General features: G+C 33.6%; 1 protein-coding gene across 1 annotated transcript; it reads left to right on the forward strand.

The window, feature by feature from the left end:
* Nucleotides 1–4,715: 4,715 nt before the first annotated feature.
* LOC127727111 (growth arrest and DNA damage-inducible protein GADD45 alpha-like) lies at nt 4,716–7,331 on the forward strand. The gene is made up of 5 exons (XM_052234526.1): nt 4,716–4,875; nt 5,466–5,570; nt 5,998–6,121; nt 6,424–6,649; nt 6,945–7,331. The coding sequence occupies exons 1-4, from the start codon at nt 4,832–4,834 to the stop codon at nt 6,613–6,615; spliced, it is 465 nt and encodes a 154-aa protein (XP_052090486.1). The 5' UTR covers nt 4,716–4,831; the 3' UTR covers nt 6,616–6,649; nt 6,945–7,331.
* Nucleotides 7,332–18,182: the final 10,851 nt, after the last annotated feature.

Genomic DNA, 18,182 nt, shown 5'->3' on the forward strand with positions numbered 1-18,182 from the left:
ATTTTGTACATCCCGACAGACGGTGTGTCTTGATTGGCGTTACATTTTATACATCCCGACAGACGGTGTGTCTTGATTGACGTTACATTTTATACATACCGACAGACGGTGTGTCTTGATTGACGTTACATTTTGTACATCCCGACAGACGGTGTGTCTTGATTGGCGTTACATTTTATACATACCGACAGACGGTCTGTCTTGATTGGCGTTACATTTTATACATCCCGACAGACGGTGTGTCTTGATTGGCGTTACATTTTATACATCCCGACAGACAGTGTGTCTTGATTGGCGTTACATTTTATACATCCCGACAGACGGTGTGTCTTGATTGGCGTTACATTTTATACATCCCGACAGACGGTGTGTCTTGATTGTCGTTACATTTTATACATCCCGACAGACGGTGTGTCTTGATTGACGTTACATTTTGTACACCCCGACAGACGGTGTGTCTTGATTGGCGTTACATTTTGTACATCCCGACAGACGGTGTGTCTTGATTGACAGAATATTGTATACAGATACAGATTTATTCAAATATTTTCATAGAAGTAAACTAATATTATATTTAAGATTTTAATCACATAAAATGCATTCCAAGACACAAAACGACAACCTTGTGAAAGTGGGGTTTTGATCAACTCTGTCCGTTTTTATCTCGCCTACAATGTGGGTCATAGGGCAACTACATGTTTATGTGGTCTATCATTGTAAAGTATACATTGCAGTGTTCGCCTTGCATTGATATAAAGATATTGAGATGTGGTATGATTACTAATGAGACAATAAGACACCAAAGGGTGAGGATGTTAACAACTATAGGTCACCGTACTGCCTTCTACAATGAGCAAACCCCAATTGGTCAATTCTTCTTCACATCTTTGTTTATGCCAAACAAGAAAAGGGTCGATTTGCATATTCTAATCAACGAAACTAAAGGTTGCCTTTATTCTGTTTATGGAATTGAAAATCCACCTAAAATTGCTTTTGACTGTAGACCTATTATTATTACCTGCAAATAAGAAAATGCGTCATCTATGTTCTTAAACATGCATATTTGCATTCTTAAAATTTAAATTCTGGAAATTTACAAAACTATCGTGTGAAAGGTTATTCCAAGAATCATAATACAAAACTATATTAAATTAACACAAACAAGTGGCCAACGGATATTTATCTAAATAGTATTGACCATTTTGCAAAAAGCATTTCCAAATGCCAAATCCTTTTTTACTATATCTTAATACTAAAGTAATATTGTTATCACCAAATATTGTTATCACCCAATTGAAGGTCAAAAACCGTTGTTTATTCTTTAGAGTCCGAGTTTTAATTAGTGTCTATACTGAAAGAAATTGTCCGAAATATGTCCTTGAAGGTTAATTTCCAAAGAATGTTTCTGATTTGACATTTCAGCCAGTTTACACTATGTTTCATAATAGAATGTTTAAAGTTTTAGGCCTCACAGTACTCAAAATATCCCATCCCTGGTTCACGTAACTTAATTGTGTTTATTTTAAGATATTCGCCGCTATTTTTCTCAAGATTTTGCTTGAATATATACTAGTCAACAAAAGAGACGATACAAGGTAATGTGTTTTCCATATATAATGAAATTGGATGCACTGTACCCAGGCAAATAATTGCTTAATTGGTCTTATATTTACAGATTGTTATTTTCTTATCAAAACCATTGATTTTAAACAAATACGCGTTTTTTTTTTGGTTTTTTTTGTTTTTGTATTTTTTGTTATTTCAAAAATCGTACTTTCACATAAAAATTCAAAAATCGATATTAGAACTTAAAACTTAAAACTTAAACATGGTCTGCTTACAATTTTGAATGCTATTGCAGATGTTTGAATACTTGATTCTCATCTTTGAAATTAATTGCTGACTTTTGTCATCATTTTCCGCAAAATAAATTTGACCCCTGTGTTCAATAACACGGTATTTTCTCGCTCTCCAATTTGGTCAAATTCTTTTAATCATATGCATTTGCTTGGCAAATGAATGCTTTTCATGGGATAATTTAACAATTTTTCCTATGTATTATATTTTATGATAAATTGGAGTTCAAACTTGTGTATCGTTACTTTTGTTGACTAGTATACTATTATTTATTCAAGCAGCTGACACGGGCACATCTAATTTCGTAGAATTTCTTGAAATTAACTGATACGAGATTAAACAATGTACACCTTAAGAACACCACTTCATTTTTTCCATTCTTCCGAGGTTTTTCTTGGTCATGGCAGAAAGCAGCTGAAATGTGAGCCCCATAATCAGCAGGCGATTTCTTGTTATATGATGATACGGGTAATATTTGTATTTTTATTTAAGACGGATCCAATACTAATCCCACTGAGTACTATATTCAGTCTGATTCTATTAATTGTAATGAACCTATGACATTGCATAAATATTTCTTAAACGACAAGCTTTTTCTAAAAGCTAAAGTAAATGCATGTACGGTCAATAACCTCAATTATTTTACATGGAGATGTCAAACAAATAGTTCATTCATTTGAACGATCGAAAATTGTAGATAGTGATGCATGAAAAGCATAATCGACACTTTACCTTTTCTTCATCCTTACAGAGAATATGGATATGCAGTCAAAATAGTCTAATTAAGACCATTACATAGGTGAACAATGTGAAGGTAATGGGGTTAATAAACTTTCATTGAATCCGTCTGTTGATCGGTGTTGACATTGTTCTGATAAAATATAGGTTACTTTAGTGTGCTAACTTATAGATTTTAACCACAAACTATTCAGATGAGATAGATATAAACATAAAGATGCAGTTGGATTGTGCGGTAAAGTGTACTATCTTGACTGGAATGGACTGTGCTCTAGGACTAGACTGGACCGGTCGGACTGAACTCTCACATACTTATTTATTAAATAACATTCACTTATTTTTTATGTGTTTATTACGACTTTACTTTATGATGTTTTATTCAATAATATTATTTGAATTTATAATCTGCCTGTCAAAGATTGTATTGATGACATTCGACCTCCTGAATAGATGTTTTTATCTATTAAGTTACAGATTGGAATGTCAGCATCAATTTTATTATATGAGGCAGACTCAAGGACAGATAAAGTATCCTGTTTTGACTGTGTGTAATACATTTATCTGCTTGTTCTATTTCATTTTCGAAATTTATTATTGTGTATTTTGTTTCGCATATAAAATCTGACCCTGTCTTCAAATATTGTATGAATATTTTTTTTGACCACAGATGTGGTATATGAAGGTCTTATCCATACCATACTAACAAGTTAAAGGTGTGTGAATGTCCAGACCAGAAAAACAAGAAAGAATATAAATTGGTTTCGAAAATAACTTTTAATCAAAATTTAAAATGAGTTCAGTATAAGGATAAGAAAAAAAAAACATTTTAGAAAAAAAACCAACTTTCAATCATTTTTTTATATCCTTTGTCTAAGTAGTTCTTGGGATATTCGAGTTTGTTTACTGCTTATTTCTTTCTTCTGTCCATATATTCCACAGAGTTATGGACCATTTTGTATGGTTCTTGGTATACATAATGCATTGAAAATACTTGAAATAAAAGTGTTAATCGTGGTGTTAAAGTCATATGAAACGAGTTTCAAAAATAATTATTGAACCAATGCATGCATTGTGCCATAATGAAGTGAACTGTGACTTTTGTCCGGATATGTGGTACATATACAGTGCGTAATATACTTTGCGCAAAATTAATTAAGGATCACTTCCATATGAAATAATGTAATTGCATACTGTTATCACCCGAACAATAATAAATACAATTTGTATCGATTCAAAAGTTGTCAAGGTATTCTATTGATCTTCTGAACAATTTTTTGTCGGAAAAAAACAATGATCAGAATTTTCAAGTTTAAAGTATCCAAAAAATGATTTCATTAACTTCATTGACTTGATTTTGACATATTTTTTTATCCCTATACCGGAATTAAGCAAATGTGATGAATGCGACCCTTTTGTTCAAATGTCTAATTTCTTATTTGGAAAATTCACCTTTTGTTATCAGAATCAGCCTTACATCAGAACATATTCACGGCAGGTTTTTGGTGGAAAAAAAACCAGATAGTAAACATCTGCGTTTTCCATAAAAGGACAATAATTCATAGACTTTTCAAACGAGTTAAAGATTATTCTCATCAATCAGAGATTGAAATCTTTTAAAAAATAAACTCCTTCATATTAGTTTTAAAAAACAGTATACTTGCAGTGGCACAAACTTTGTCTCCCGCATTTCGATGAAAAAACTAGACTTTCGCCATCTCACATTTATTACAACGTTTCAGGTCGTTATTTAACATACGAATGCTGATAATAAAATGAACACAAAAATTCATAGTTCAGTGTACTTCTGGTTCTTTGTCAAGGTCATTAGACTATCGATCAAACGGTTGGGAGAATTTGAAGTATTCAGAATTCTTCAAGATGACACCTAGCTTTTGATTACAAATTTTTACCGTTACTTTATCGTTTTCGAATAATACCTAAATCGATTACCCTGTAAGAATTTAAAGTTTGCCTTTATCTGCAAGCTACCGTTAATGCTAAAAGGTTAATGTCTCACAATGTAAAACGCAATGACCAATCAAATGTATTTCACTGATTTTAATCCCACCCACTTACTACAATGTATATAAAGCAACTGTCGGCCTACTTATTAATTATTTCATACGTATCACTTCGAAGAATCTGAACACGTTGGATTTAACACGTATTTAAAATAAGGATATACCAATACTTTATAAACATTTTATTGCATTTGGAAGCAATAGTTTTTGTGAAGATGACTTTCCTTGAAAATTTTGGAATAGATATGGATGCTCAAAGGTAAATATATGTTTTGCATCAATTTCTTTTACAGCTAAACAGTTATACAATTTATTTCGTAACCATATGTTGTCCCACATTTTAAAACACATTTGTTGCATAGAAAGGTTAAATATATTTGCAAACATGATATAAGTCTTCACGAATTTGTTTTTGACTTGCAAGCCGTTTCAATAAGATTAGCCACATTTTAAAACACATTTGTTGCATAGAAAGGTTAAATATATTTGCAAACATGATATAAGTCTTCACGAATTTGTTTTTGACTGGCAAGCCGTTTCAATAAGATTAGTACTGTTTCTAAGAATAAAGTGCGGTATCGGCCAATTAACCATTGCAATAACAGTAGCAAAAAGAGTGCACATATTTTATAACGTTATGCAGACGTGATAATGATGTGTAGCAAATGATCTAGAATTTGCAACAGTTTTTGGAAAAAGAGATTGATGAAATTTCATCAGACAAACAAGATCAAAGTCTGCTTTAAACTACTTTGTGACGTCACATCGATGATGAGTACTGCATATTGAATTTCTCAGTAGTAGGTGTTATTGACAAATTAAACTAAATGTAATCCTTTGTATTTCCAGGAATGTAAACAACATCGGAATGGCCCTTAAAACGATTCTGCTGAAGGCTAAAGAAGACGGCAGATTAGTCTGCGGTGTATATGAATGTGCTCAGATACTTCAGGAGTAAGTATATCAATGATGATTTAAGTATTGAAAAGTTCATTTTTTTCAAGCATGAATTTTAACGATTTCTAAATTGGTTTGGAATCCATTTAGCTATTAGAGCAACTGTAAGGTTAAGTTTTGTTCATTTGGATTAAAAAATGGAATAAAAGATGTTGATGAAATCATTTGCATTCACTCCCCAGTCCATTTTCATGTTTTTGAAGCCCACAACCAATTTGATTATTACCTTCTTCACGTGTTGAAATAACACCTGTTGTTGCTGTCAGATTTTGATTTAGTGCCAGGTGAAGTCATGAGGTCAAGTATATGTTTATGTCAATAAAATGTCTATCATTATTATGTTTTGCCTTTTGTCTCATTGACTATACTCCACATCTATTTTATTCATACCAGATCAATTATATCTTCCGTTTGTTTTTTTCAGAATTCCAGAAGACATTGCCTTATGTCTGTTGCCTGAAGTTGTGGACACAGATGATGTGACTGCTAACATACAGCATAAACTAGTGGAAGCTTATTGTTGGGAAAACGAAATAGAAGTTGTTAAAGTAAGTATTCATTGAATAACAAGTTTCATTCAGTTTATAAAGAAGGAAATGTCACAGGAAGTTTTTAACACCAATACTTTTTATATGGTCTAACAAGTTCCTAGCAATGATCAGGAAGGAAGATGTCATTTTCCTACTTAACGCTAATACCAGATCTAACTTTATTTAGATTTAAAGTAGGGGATTTTCTCAATAAAAAAGTCAGTAATTCTTTCATTTTCCTTATTTTAAGCGGAGGCGAAATAGTGCATTGCATTGATTTCACAGGTTATAAGCCTTAATCAAAAGTGTTTGTGTTGCAGGTTGACAACTTCCATAAAGTGGGAAAGATGGTTCGTAATGACAAAACGGAGGAGGATAATAAAGATGTTGGTTGTGTACTAATACAAAACACGAAAACAGACGAGAAAACAGACGAGAGTGCCAATGATTTCATCGATAACTACTACTCTATGTTGGCTAACCAGACACCTGTTGTGGCTTTGCCAGATTGAGTGCTTATCAAATCATCATGTGATTTAGTACCAGGTAAAGTTTATGTTTAGGTCAAAAAGATAAAGCGATATACTTACTATACGAATTTCATGTTGAGCTTGAACAATAATATTTGATATGTACGTATATGATAAGTGTTCGATTTCTTGATCGATCAACAAGCTTTTTATTCAAAAACTGAAACTATTTCCTGTAAAGTAGTGGGTTAATACCCAGTATTCTTTCTATTGGCTAATTTTACATTGATAAGAACGTAACTAAAAACTCTTCCTAGTGTTGATCGTAAAGGAATATATTCTAATATCATAATCCTTTTTTATTTTTACAGGAAACCAAAACCTGGAAGTTAACCTAAACTGATAAAACCATCATGGAACAAGTCAAAGGTCAAAATGAAGCAACGAGATCTCAACAGGACTTGCTGATTATCATGCAGAACACAGAAGCATGCGACGCAAATTAGAACCCTGTACAATGTTGCTCAATCCAAATTTGAGATCCTTTATTCTTCCTGTCTTCAATCATGAACTTTGCATTTCTTTTTATTCATGGAAAGTAGTAGAAAGTTTGGACGAGTGACATATGAAGTTGCTCTTGTGTGTTAGTTCGGACATTTATAGAACATTAGTTCAAAAATAGACATTGGATTTTTAGTTCACATGTTATATGTCATAGTCATGTGTTCATAGAAATATAATAAATTTTAAAAAAAGAATTTTGTATTTTTTATCCTTCACGTGTAAACATTGTTAAACACGGGCATACTTTATTTTATCTTTCAATAATAATGAAAAGTATGCCATAATGGGGTAGATGTAAATTATGGAATATTGCATTTAGTTATGACACACAAATAAGAGGGTTTCTCTTAATTTGACATCACAGAACAAGTTTATATCCATCCCAATTATATATATATATATATATGGAGATGTGGTATAATTGCCAATGAGAAAACTATCCACCAGAGTTCAAATGAAGTGGATTTAAGCAATTATAGACAACCGTACGGCCTTCAACAATGAGAACAACCCATACCGTATAGTCGGCTATAAAATGCCGCGAGATGAAAAACATGAAACAGTTCAATTAAAAAAATTAACGGCATAATTTATAACAAAACAATTTACGAAAAAACAAATATGAGAGACATGAACCAACGACAACCACTGAAATACAGGCTCCATACTTTGGACAGCCATCTTGACCATTGTAATACACAGCACTCAGTTAAAACCAAAACATCTGTAATTAATATAATGAATGTACAAAAAATAGTAAATTTTACATTTTCATGAAGAATTTCTACAAATACCTGCTAGTTTTAAAGAAAAATTTCCCATTTTATAATAATATACAACTGATTTTATGCATATTCCGGACGAGAACAAAAAGAGTTGTTGGATTGTTTAACGTGAAGAGAGGGTTGGACTCTCCATGCACACGTGAAGAGAGGGTTGGACTCTCCATACACACGTGAAGAGAGGGTTGGACTCTCCATACACAGTGAAGAGAGGGTTGGACTCTCCATACACAAGGAATCAAATTTAACGTCCTCATTTCAACCGAACAATTGCTAAAAATACATGCTATCCATTAAGTGTATTTCTCTGAACTAGTATACATTATTATTTAGGGACCAGCTGAAGCCCGCCTCACGGTGCGAGACTTTCTCTCTGCATTGAAGACCCATTGGTGGCCTTGGGCTGTTTTGGTTTTTTTTTGCTCTTTGATCGGGTTGTTGTCTCTTTGACGCATTCCCTGTTTTCATTCTCTAATCTATCAATTCTTACACATGTCAAGCTAATAAAATGGGTCAAATGAATTCGTCGACCTATTAGAAATGTGTTTAATGAACTTGTCGGTCAGTAACATGCTTATGATAATATTCATGAGGTTGAGCATCTCGACAGAGACAGCATGTTGGTATCAAACATCTTTTTATTTCGATCGTGAGAAAAGCTTTTAATACCGACCTGTTATTGTAATAAAGTGCAACATTTAAAATGTTGCCAAACAAACTTCGTAATATGTTTGTTTTCCTGGTCATAAAATCGTTAAGTGTAGATGTTAGATAATCTATTCCAATTGTTTGCAGCGAAACGCAGTCCCTTCCTGGTTCTTGATATATGCCGGAACACACTCCATGTCTGATTGGATTAGCTGAAATCAGGATAAGTAAAAACAAAATGTTGACATATGGTTTTACCCCGGGGATGTTTATCTCTTTATGATTTTCACTCTACCGTTCATTTACGGATTAAAAAGTATATGTTCAAATATAATCCTTGTTGACGGTCATTAATGTAGATAAAAACGATAACATGTTTAAATCCATAACTGTATCTCTACTAGAGAGACCATATTAATACTGACGAAGGTTTTAAAAGTGCTGCTTATATGTTTCTCGTGTCCAGGAAATGTTGTTTTAAAAGGTAACTAATAACATCAAATATCCTTGAAGGTAATCAAAATACAATGTATGTGTAGAATGTCTCACATTAATGAGAACAGTGACATTACCATTTCTTCAATAGGTCGTTGAACTCTGGAGCACTGATCGATATGACAACAGCAAGTACAATGTGATTTCCGCGAGGCTCTGTTGCTGAGCTACTTTAGATTGTCGCGTGAAGAAGAAAACACAACTAGCATGTGAAAACATATTTTGCTCCCCCGTGTAGAATTACTAGAAACTGTTTTTAAATAATAGTTGTACAAATTTGGTGTTCACAACAGTAAAAAAAACATATGGAGATATGGTATGATTGCCGACGAGACAACTATTCACCAGAGATATAAACAACTAAAGGTCACCGTACGATCTACCTTCCACAATGCTACCAACGACAACTCAAGGTCACCGTACGATCTACCTTCCACAATGCTACCAACGACAACTAAAGGTCACCGTACGACCTACCTTCCACAATGCTACCAACGACAACTAAAGGTCACCGAACGACCTACCTTCTACAATGCTACAAACGACAACTAAAGGTCACCGTACGACCTACCTTCTACAATGCTACCAACGACAACTAAAAGTCACCGTACGACCTACCTTCTACAATGCTACCAACGACAACTGAAGGTCACCGTACGACCTACCTTCCACAATGCTACCAACGACAACTAAAGGTCACCGTACGACCTACCTTCTACAATGCTACCAACGACAACCAAAGAATAGCAATAGCCTTGGGACATGCACATACAGAATGTAGCGGTGATAAACATGTTTGCGAGTGCTCTACACTTACTTAACCTAGGACAGTGGTGTAAGAGCAAACCACAAGAACACTTTCGAATTCATTTTAGAAGGACTTTATTCATCAGATCCAAAAAGAAAACAACAACTTACAAAAAGACAAAGCTCAAAGTACTGACCTAAGTACTAGCACTTATTGAAAGCTAGTTCAAAGCCAAATTCAACTAATGAATAAATCTAAGTTTTCCCAGGCTTAAATCTTAAATATCAACTAGTAACATCCAACAAAATTAGCACAAAGACGTCATAAACAGTCTGAGAAAAGCATGACCTTGTGCAATGCCAAAATATAAGAATTGACAGGATGTAGGACCATATGTGTTCATAACTGTATATCAATCACGATAGCAATACATATTTAGTTATGTCATAAGTTATCAATAATAAGATCAATGCAAGTATACGTATACCGATAAAGACAAATATCTTACTGCAGTGTTAAATCCTTGACACAGATTGACGACTTCACACTTGAACCTTTGACAAAAGTAATGACTTCAACTATCCAATTGTTAACTTCCCATTTCTCAGCAGTAACATACCATATGTCTTATCTCAATTGATACGTTAGGCTCGTGCATGATCACAAACATTTGCAGGAGTGTGAATCTTACTCAAGAACTGAATGACTGAAATCGACACTACACAAGTTTTACTGTCAGCATAAAAAAAATGATTGACTAATTCGATATGTCTGTGTCTCAACTTGGCGACATGTATTCGCAGTCTGATATATCAAGATACCAGAACAGTCGTCTAATCTGTATCGATTGTATCATATTCCTGATTGTAGCATTTTGACTGAGTGATTCGCATGGCGGGTGATGCATGCATAGCAAGAGACGATTACCCTGTCGATGCACTTGGTCTCGCTCCTTTATGATTCCCTCAGTATAAGTACAGCCATACTTCAAACTAAATCTTTGTATCTATGAAAGAGTAAAGTAAATGTTTTAATTAATTTGCGGTAACGAAATCCGAGAACAAATAATTACTATAGTTATACAGCTATATTTTACAAAGGTTAAACGATATAAAAATCAAAAGATGTGGTATGATTGTCAATGAGACAACTATCCAACAGAGTTTAAATGAAGTGGGTATAAGCAATTATAGGCCACCGTACGTCCTTCAACAATGAGAAAAACCCATATCGTATGGTCTGCCATTAAAGGCCCCGACATGAAAAATGTGAAATAATTCAAACGGGAAAACCAAAGGCCTAATTTATAACAAAAAAATATTACGAAAAACAAGAAAGACAGACATGAACCAACGATAATCACTGAACTATAGGCTCCTGACTTGGGACAGACACATAAAGAATGTGGTGGGGTTAAACATGTTTGTGAGCGCTCAACCCTCTCCCAAAATAACATCGGAATATGTTAAAGAAATAAACAGCAATGGGAATTTCGGGGTGATAACAAGGCCGAAATGGAAAAGGACATGTTATAATTTACCTGACTTACCCGAGAGACTCATAGGTAGTTTAGGTCGTTTACCACTCCGCAGGGTGATAAACACGATAAAAACACAGTGTATTTCACGCCGATGACGTCTACTACTGCTTCTTCTACTACGTGTGGCAAACGACCTTTAATCATTGGTCTCGATCGATATTCTTTCATCAGTCTCCCATGCTGATGATGTACTTCTCCAACTGCTACTACGGGGTGGTAAAAATTACCCATGGGTCCAACCTTTCCTTCGTTACCTTTTAATAATATATACACTGTTTTTTTTACTCCAATGACATACTACTACGGGTTGGTAAACTAACTTGACTACCCATGAGTTCACCATTTTCTCCACCCATCTTTCACAATAGAAACAAATGTTGTTTCACTCCGATGACGCACTACTATACTACGGAGTGGTAAAAGACCTTGACTACCCATGAGTCTCTCTGGTAAGTATCTGGTAAATTATAACATGTCCTTTTCCATTTCGGCCATGTAATCATCCCGAGATTCCCAAGGCTGTTTATTTCTTTAACAATGTTGCTTGATAAAAGAGACAGATATAACCGATAGAAATAGGACTAGGACAAATCTGCGGATATTACATATACAAAACCTTATGTTTGCGTAAAAAATATGTGTTAACTGTAGTTATACAGATGATTGAAAGTAGGTTCTGGATGTTCAAACTTCAAAACTGTTTACATGACTGTAAACATAACCAAGTTTAATATAGTCGTCAATATTGAAGGCGCTCGATTGACTATTATATGTTTGATTTTCATCGAGAAATATTACAGGAATGTTTGTGGTGAGCACAATTGCATCGTTAAGTCATCATCTGTAGTATTGGAATTTGGGTACCACTTGACAGTTGGGAAATGAGGATATTTTTTGAGTGCCTGTCCCAATCTAGGAGCCTGTAATTGTTGTTGTTGTTTACCATCTACCATGCTTGTTTTTCGTTTATTGTGTTTTTTTTTTTTTTTTACTTAGTTCTTTATTTGAATTGATTCACATTTTGTCATCGCGGGGCCTTTTATTTGCTGAATGTCGATGGCCGTATACGGTAACAATTTTTTATTTTTTACATCCTCGTACTTTGGTCACTGGTAGAAACTGTCTCGTTGGCAGTCACACCACATCCCTAATTTTTATACATGCTAGATTTGATGAAATATTGTCAGCACAATACATAAACCGTTTTAACAAGTGTTCAGCTTGGTCAAACTGGACTTTTTATAGAGGTGAGCTATTGCCATCACTTGTCAATCCTCTTTCTGTGGATGGTCGTAAAATTTTAATATTTCATCTTCTTTGTTACCACTTATCCAATTTTGAAAATAAACAATTTGCAAAAAAAAAAAAAATGGTTCCGAAACGCCCATATTATTCCAAGGTTCGATCCCAGGGCTCATATGGGCCGATATGGAAAAGGACGTGTTATTATATATGCATCACAGGGCAATCAGATGCATTCTTCGATTCAAATTGGTCATATGTTTAATAATATCAGAAACTGTAATTTTAAATTTTATAAAATCCATAATAGGGGATTTATGCAAACAAAAATATCCGATGCTTTTTCGGCTGTGATCTTTTCGTGAACAATTAAGGGGTAAATTTGCCAGGTGAGTAATTCGGGTTTTTGAGGATGATACATCTCAAACTGACGATTCCCAAGTGCAAATTGTATCATAACGATTTATTATGTGTCTGAGAGGACAATCGCATAAAGCATTAGGAGACATTAATTCAAAATGGGAACCCAAAACATTGTTAGAGTTGCAATCTTATAGTTTCACAAACCAAACGATATTCTAAAATTATTCAATCAACTAGGTTGTTTTGTTTTGTTTTGATTTGTTTTGTTTTGTTTTGTTTTTATATATTAAATTTGTTTCAATGGAAGGTTAAGCACAGTAACTTTTGCTAGTGATTTAAACCTACGAAATAAGATTTAAACCGTCGAAATAATAAAAATAACATTTGCACATATAATTAAAAATGTTACTTTCAAGTAAACAAAAGGGTGATTTAAACACGAAATATGGTTAACCATTTTTTTTCTATTTTTAATCATATTTCATTGAGTCCTGCATGACAATGAAACGGGTCAGTGGATCATTTACGTCATACTTTTATCCTGCCACAAAAATAGGAATTCTTATAACACCTTTATATCAAAATTTATTCATCGGATTTTAAATTTGACGTCATTTCCTATTTTATTTGACAATTATCTGACGGACAGGAATTGGTTTTTAATCTTTGATTTCACATGTAGATATTTAAACTATCAAGATCATTGTAAATGTGCGTATCCTACTTGAGTTAGAAATCCAAACCGAGAAACAATTTCGAGACAAATTCGTTATTATCAGTTAGTTATCTAAGCACAAATAGTTTTACTTAGTATTACATATAAAATCATTGTAATGTGCATGTGAGAAAACATGTCATTAAAGGTTTTTGTTTATTGTCCAAAATTTGCTGGAATTTATTAAAACTTTAGTAAAAGTCCACTAAACTGCAATCGGGGATATGCATCATTGATATATAAGCTTTTGCATGTGTTATCTAAGTCTAATGTCTATGAATAAAGAGAAATGGGGGAAAGGGGTGGGGGTGCGTCAATAAGAGGGAGGCGAAAGATACCAAAGGGATATTCAAACAATCTCCGGCGCAGAGTTCATATCCGTTCCGTACATGCTCCGCAATACTACACTTAATATGACGTCATATTGAGTGTAGTGTTACGTAGTATTGAACGGAACGGATATGATCTCTGCGCCGGAGATTGATATTCAAACTGATAAGTCGGAAACAAACTGACAATGACATGGCAGAAAACGAAAAACGATCAAAAGACAAACAACAGTACACAAAACACAACACAGAAAACTAATAAAAGACTGAGCAACACCAGCCGCACCAGAAACCTAAGACAGCTACTCAACGACAAAAATAACCAAAAGACATCTAGATGGTAACATAAACAGTCTTCATCAATAGACGTCAAGCTCAGGGCTAATCATCTCTAAGAATATTCTTGGAAGTGAATTATGAAATGTGCATTCTAATAATTATGATGATCCTTTACTTTGTATTTAAAGCAATGTTCTTATTCCACCGAAGCATGCGTGGGGTGCGCGTGCTCGAGTCTTAATTCAATTTGCAACGTTAGTTGTATTTTGAACAACACTGGAAATCAAAATTGACATTTCTGCAGAAATTCTGTAAAATGAGAATGGTACATGAAAAGAATTATTTTGTATTTCCAATTCGTGACGCACAGATATGGATACTATTGCATTGATTCAAGAGAGTGAAAATCACCAAATATGCTGTCAAACTGACTCGACAGTTGTAAGAAAATTCTGTAATCAACATACGCTGACAGAAAACGTTCGATATATCTAATGAGTTAAGGCATGTAGATGGTGGAATGTTACTGCATGACCAAATTAGGGCATATAGTGTTCGACGTAGGAGTAAGGGAGTAACCTTTTTTGAAAGACAGGCTGACATTTGTATCTGATATTTTATTGTTTATGTAGGAGCAAATTTAATTGCAGCCTTTTATAGATGTTTATAAATATAGTAATTTTACAGCTATATATAGAAATACTCTATATATGGAAATACAATAAATATAGTTTACTATAAGTAACTATCGATGTGGGATACGTATTTCTGGATTAATGGATTATCTGCAGTGTTTTACATATAAGATTGGATAATATTTATTTCAGTCATATCGATTTCACGCAATTAACCTAGTATAGTTTACAAATAGTATTAATTTTTAATGTATTATAGCAGTTCCCACAGGTCTGGTAAAATACCAGGAACTGTTATAATAATTCTTTGCTAGTAACATCTATTAATTTGTAACAACGCAAAATTACTGGGGGAATTTCAATTGTTCCTTGGTGATAAACGGGTCTGAAAATGCTATCTTTAACAAATATTTAAATTTGTTATAAATGATCTTTAAATAGAAAGTGCATTGGTGGAATATAGCACAATGTTTAAAGTATTGTGAGAGTTTTTGACATTAATTCTGTGAACGAGCCTTGAATTCGTATTTAGAGTAGGCACACAATGGTTTTCATCAAATATGCCACGTTAGAGATAATATCTGTGCAAATATAGATCGTTTGCTACGGGATGAAATAATAGTCTATAACACAACAACTGCCGATAGCTCGGAAGCCTCAGCAACTTATCCAAAGGAACGAAGCCCCAATATCATAATACGTCCTTGTCCTAATGGTGATTGTGCATACGGTCATTTGTCTCTGTCCTGAAAAAGAACTAACGTTAAGAAAACAGCAACAGTGACAATTGTAGCATGTGTTGTTGTTCTACACGTTAAGACACAGCATATACAAGGTCAGGGCTGTGACAGGCAATCCTTCCAGTGAAAATCGCTAATAGACACCAGTAAAAGTGGGAGAGGGGAATTTCAATGCTTTGTTTGTACGCAATTTAAACTTTCAGGATTGTACTTTAGTTGGTTTAAAATTACTGTTTTGTTTACAGAATATTAATCAAAACATAAACATATTTGAATAATTTACTGATTTACAAAATAGACTCTTATTTCAATAATAAAATGAATGAATCATTCTGTTTTATAATCATGTTTATATTTTTAATGGACCTTATAGTTAATTTAAATATACCTTGGTTTGTTAAATTTATTTTCTTTCAGAACATCGTGTCGACATGATATTCCCGCACAAACAAAAAGAAGCTCCGCTCCTTTAAGTAGAAGTTCTACCCAAGTCGCTTTCAGTTATTGCCATATCACTTTAAAACTATCATGATGGGGTAAAATCATAAGGATAGGAAGTATCCAGTAATCATAATCGGGTTGATTAAGTTTGTCCTTAGGAAATTGATTTGAAATACTTTTATATTTGTTTCAAAACAAGTGAACCAAATTACCTATTTAATTAAGTATTTTGCGCAACGATTTCGTGTCATTTCATGACAAGGCATTGTAGATCGGTGCAGTAGACAGTGAGATTGAAAAAACAAAGATCTGGTTACCAAAACGCTATTTTTTTTTTTCGTCTTGCCTGTACTCAGGTACCTGTAGTCCATGTAGGTGTAGCCATTTACTGTTGTATCCGAGATACGTGTATATTCTAATTTACCTCGAATATTTCGAAATTCAAAATTTTTACAAAAAAATCATTAAGATTGATAATGATTAACATTGTATGATAATCACAGTTTAGTTATATTGGGTTAATTTTTCGTTCAGTGGCAAGTATCTTACAGTATATTCGGGACGGCATTTAAATTGAAATTCACACAAGCAGCACTGAATCTTTAAAGGATTGAGCTGAATACAATTTCATCTTATTTTGAGTAATGACAAGTTTATTCTCTCCGTGTAGTCTAACATATAATTATAAATCACAAGAAAAAAATATATGTAAATGTGACCCAGTAACCTAGTGTTAAAAATATATGTCTCAACTTGATAATGTATTTAAGACATTTAAACTTTAGATCAAAGAACAAAGTAAAGTTAAAGAGAACAAAGAAATCTACGTCTATAACAACCCGCCAAATATAAGAGACGTACGATATGGGTTGTGATTAACCAGGCATTTAGTACATAAAGCATGACGTATATATGAATGATCTGTTCTGTGTCTTATACAATGATCGTCTGATCAACGCTAGCTCACATGGATTTTATATATAGCTCTATAATTAGATATCAGCTGACTTAGTCACGAATTACCTGGCCAAGGGAATACCCTGAATGATATTGAATCACCTTCCACGTAAATATATCCAACTGTAGTATGTACTTTGTCCTCATGGCGAGGAATGTAAACATGTAGAGTTAGTTAGAACGAGGTAACAACAATGAACCCGGAAAGCATTTATTTATTAAAATTAATAATATAACCTGTTCATATCTACATGGTACTGCATGGCAGTCAACCTTGTGCACCGACTCAATTAAAAAAGTTATTTATCAAAACAAATGACACAAAAGATGATAGTATTGAGATTTCATCATACGTTAGATTTTCAGTTAGTATAGTTATTCACATGAACGCTTTTTTTAAGCAAATGCCTTTCTCCCTTGGTCATCATAGTTTGTAAGCTTTCTGGGGGACATGAAGGCGATCGATATTTCGGTAACATTAATTGCTATCAAAATCTCAGAAATGAAAAATCAGTCAATTGTTGCAAAAACTAACAATCAGTTGTATTCATTGTATATTTGTAAATATATTCACATCTTAAACAATTCAATAGTTTTAAATGTGATATTTGTGGCGGAAACAAAAATTATTATAATTCGTCGAGCTTATTTTCTACAGAATGCATCCTTGTTGACGTTACATTGAAGATAAAGCATTTTCCAAAAGACAACTGGACTCTATATGTTCATTTCGTAAATGATATACACGAAAGAAATGTGACAATTTCAAAAGAGTAATGTTTTGTGTACATCTGTATGTATTAGCACCCGTTAAACTGATTTCTTTGTTTGGCATAGTAGTGCACCAGATTTTCTTGCGGTCTCCTTTATCTATTGTGACAGTATTACCTGGTACACTCTTCTTTGTCCCAAGCTTACCTATAAAACTGATTTGTAAATAACTAAACCAACTTAAAACCGTTATCAACAATTAAAACTTTGTAGATAAATACACGACAAGCTGTCGCGTGGACCAGCTGTCATTTCGGTAATTGTTCACACCAGTCTTCCTAACACGCAATCGAATAAGCTGGTTGGCTACCTACATCCTATAGAAATTACAAAGTTATAAAACATTTCGATATAATTTTC

This window comes from Mytilus californianus, unplaced genomic scaffold (assembly GCF_021869535.1).
Source record: "Mytilus californianus isolate M0D057914Y unplaced genomic scaffold, xbMytCali1.0.p SCAF_19, whole genome shotgun sequence".
NCBI classification, from domain to species: Eukaryota; Metazoa; Mollusca; class Bivalvia; order Mytilida; family Mytilidae; genus Mytilus; species Mytilus californianus.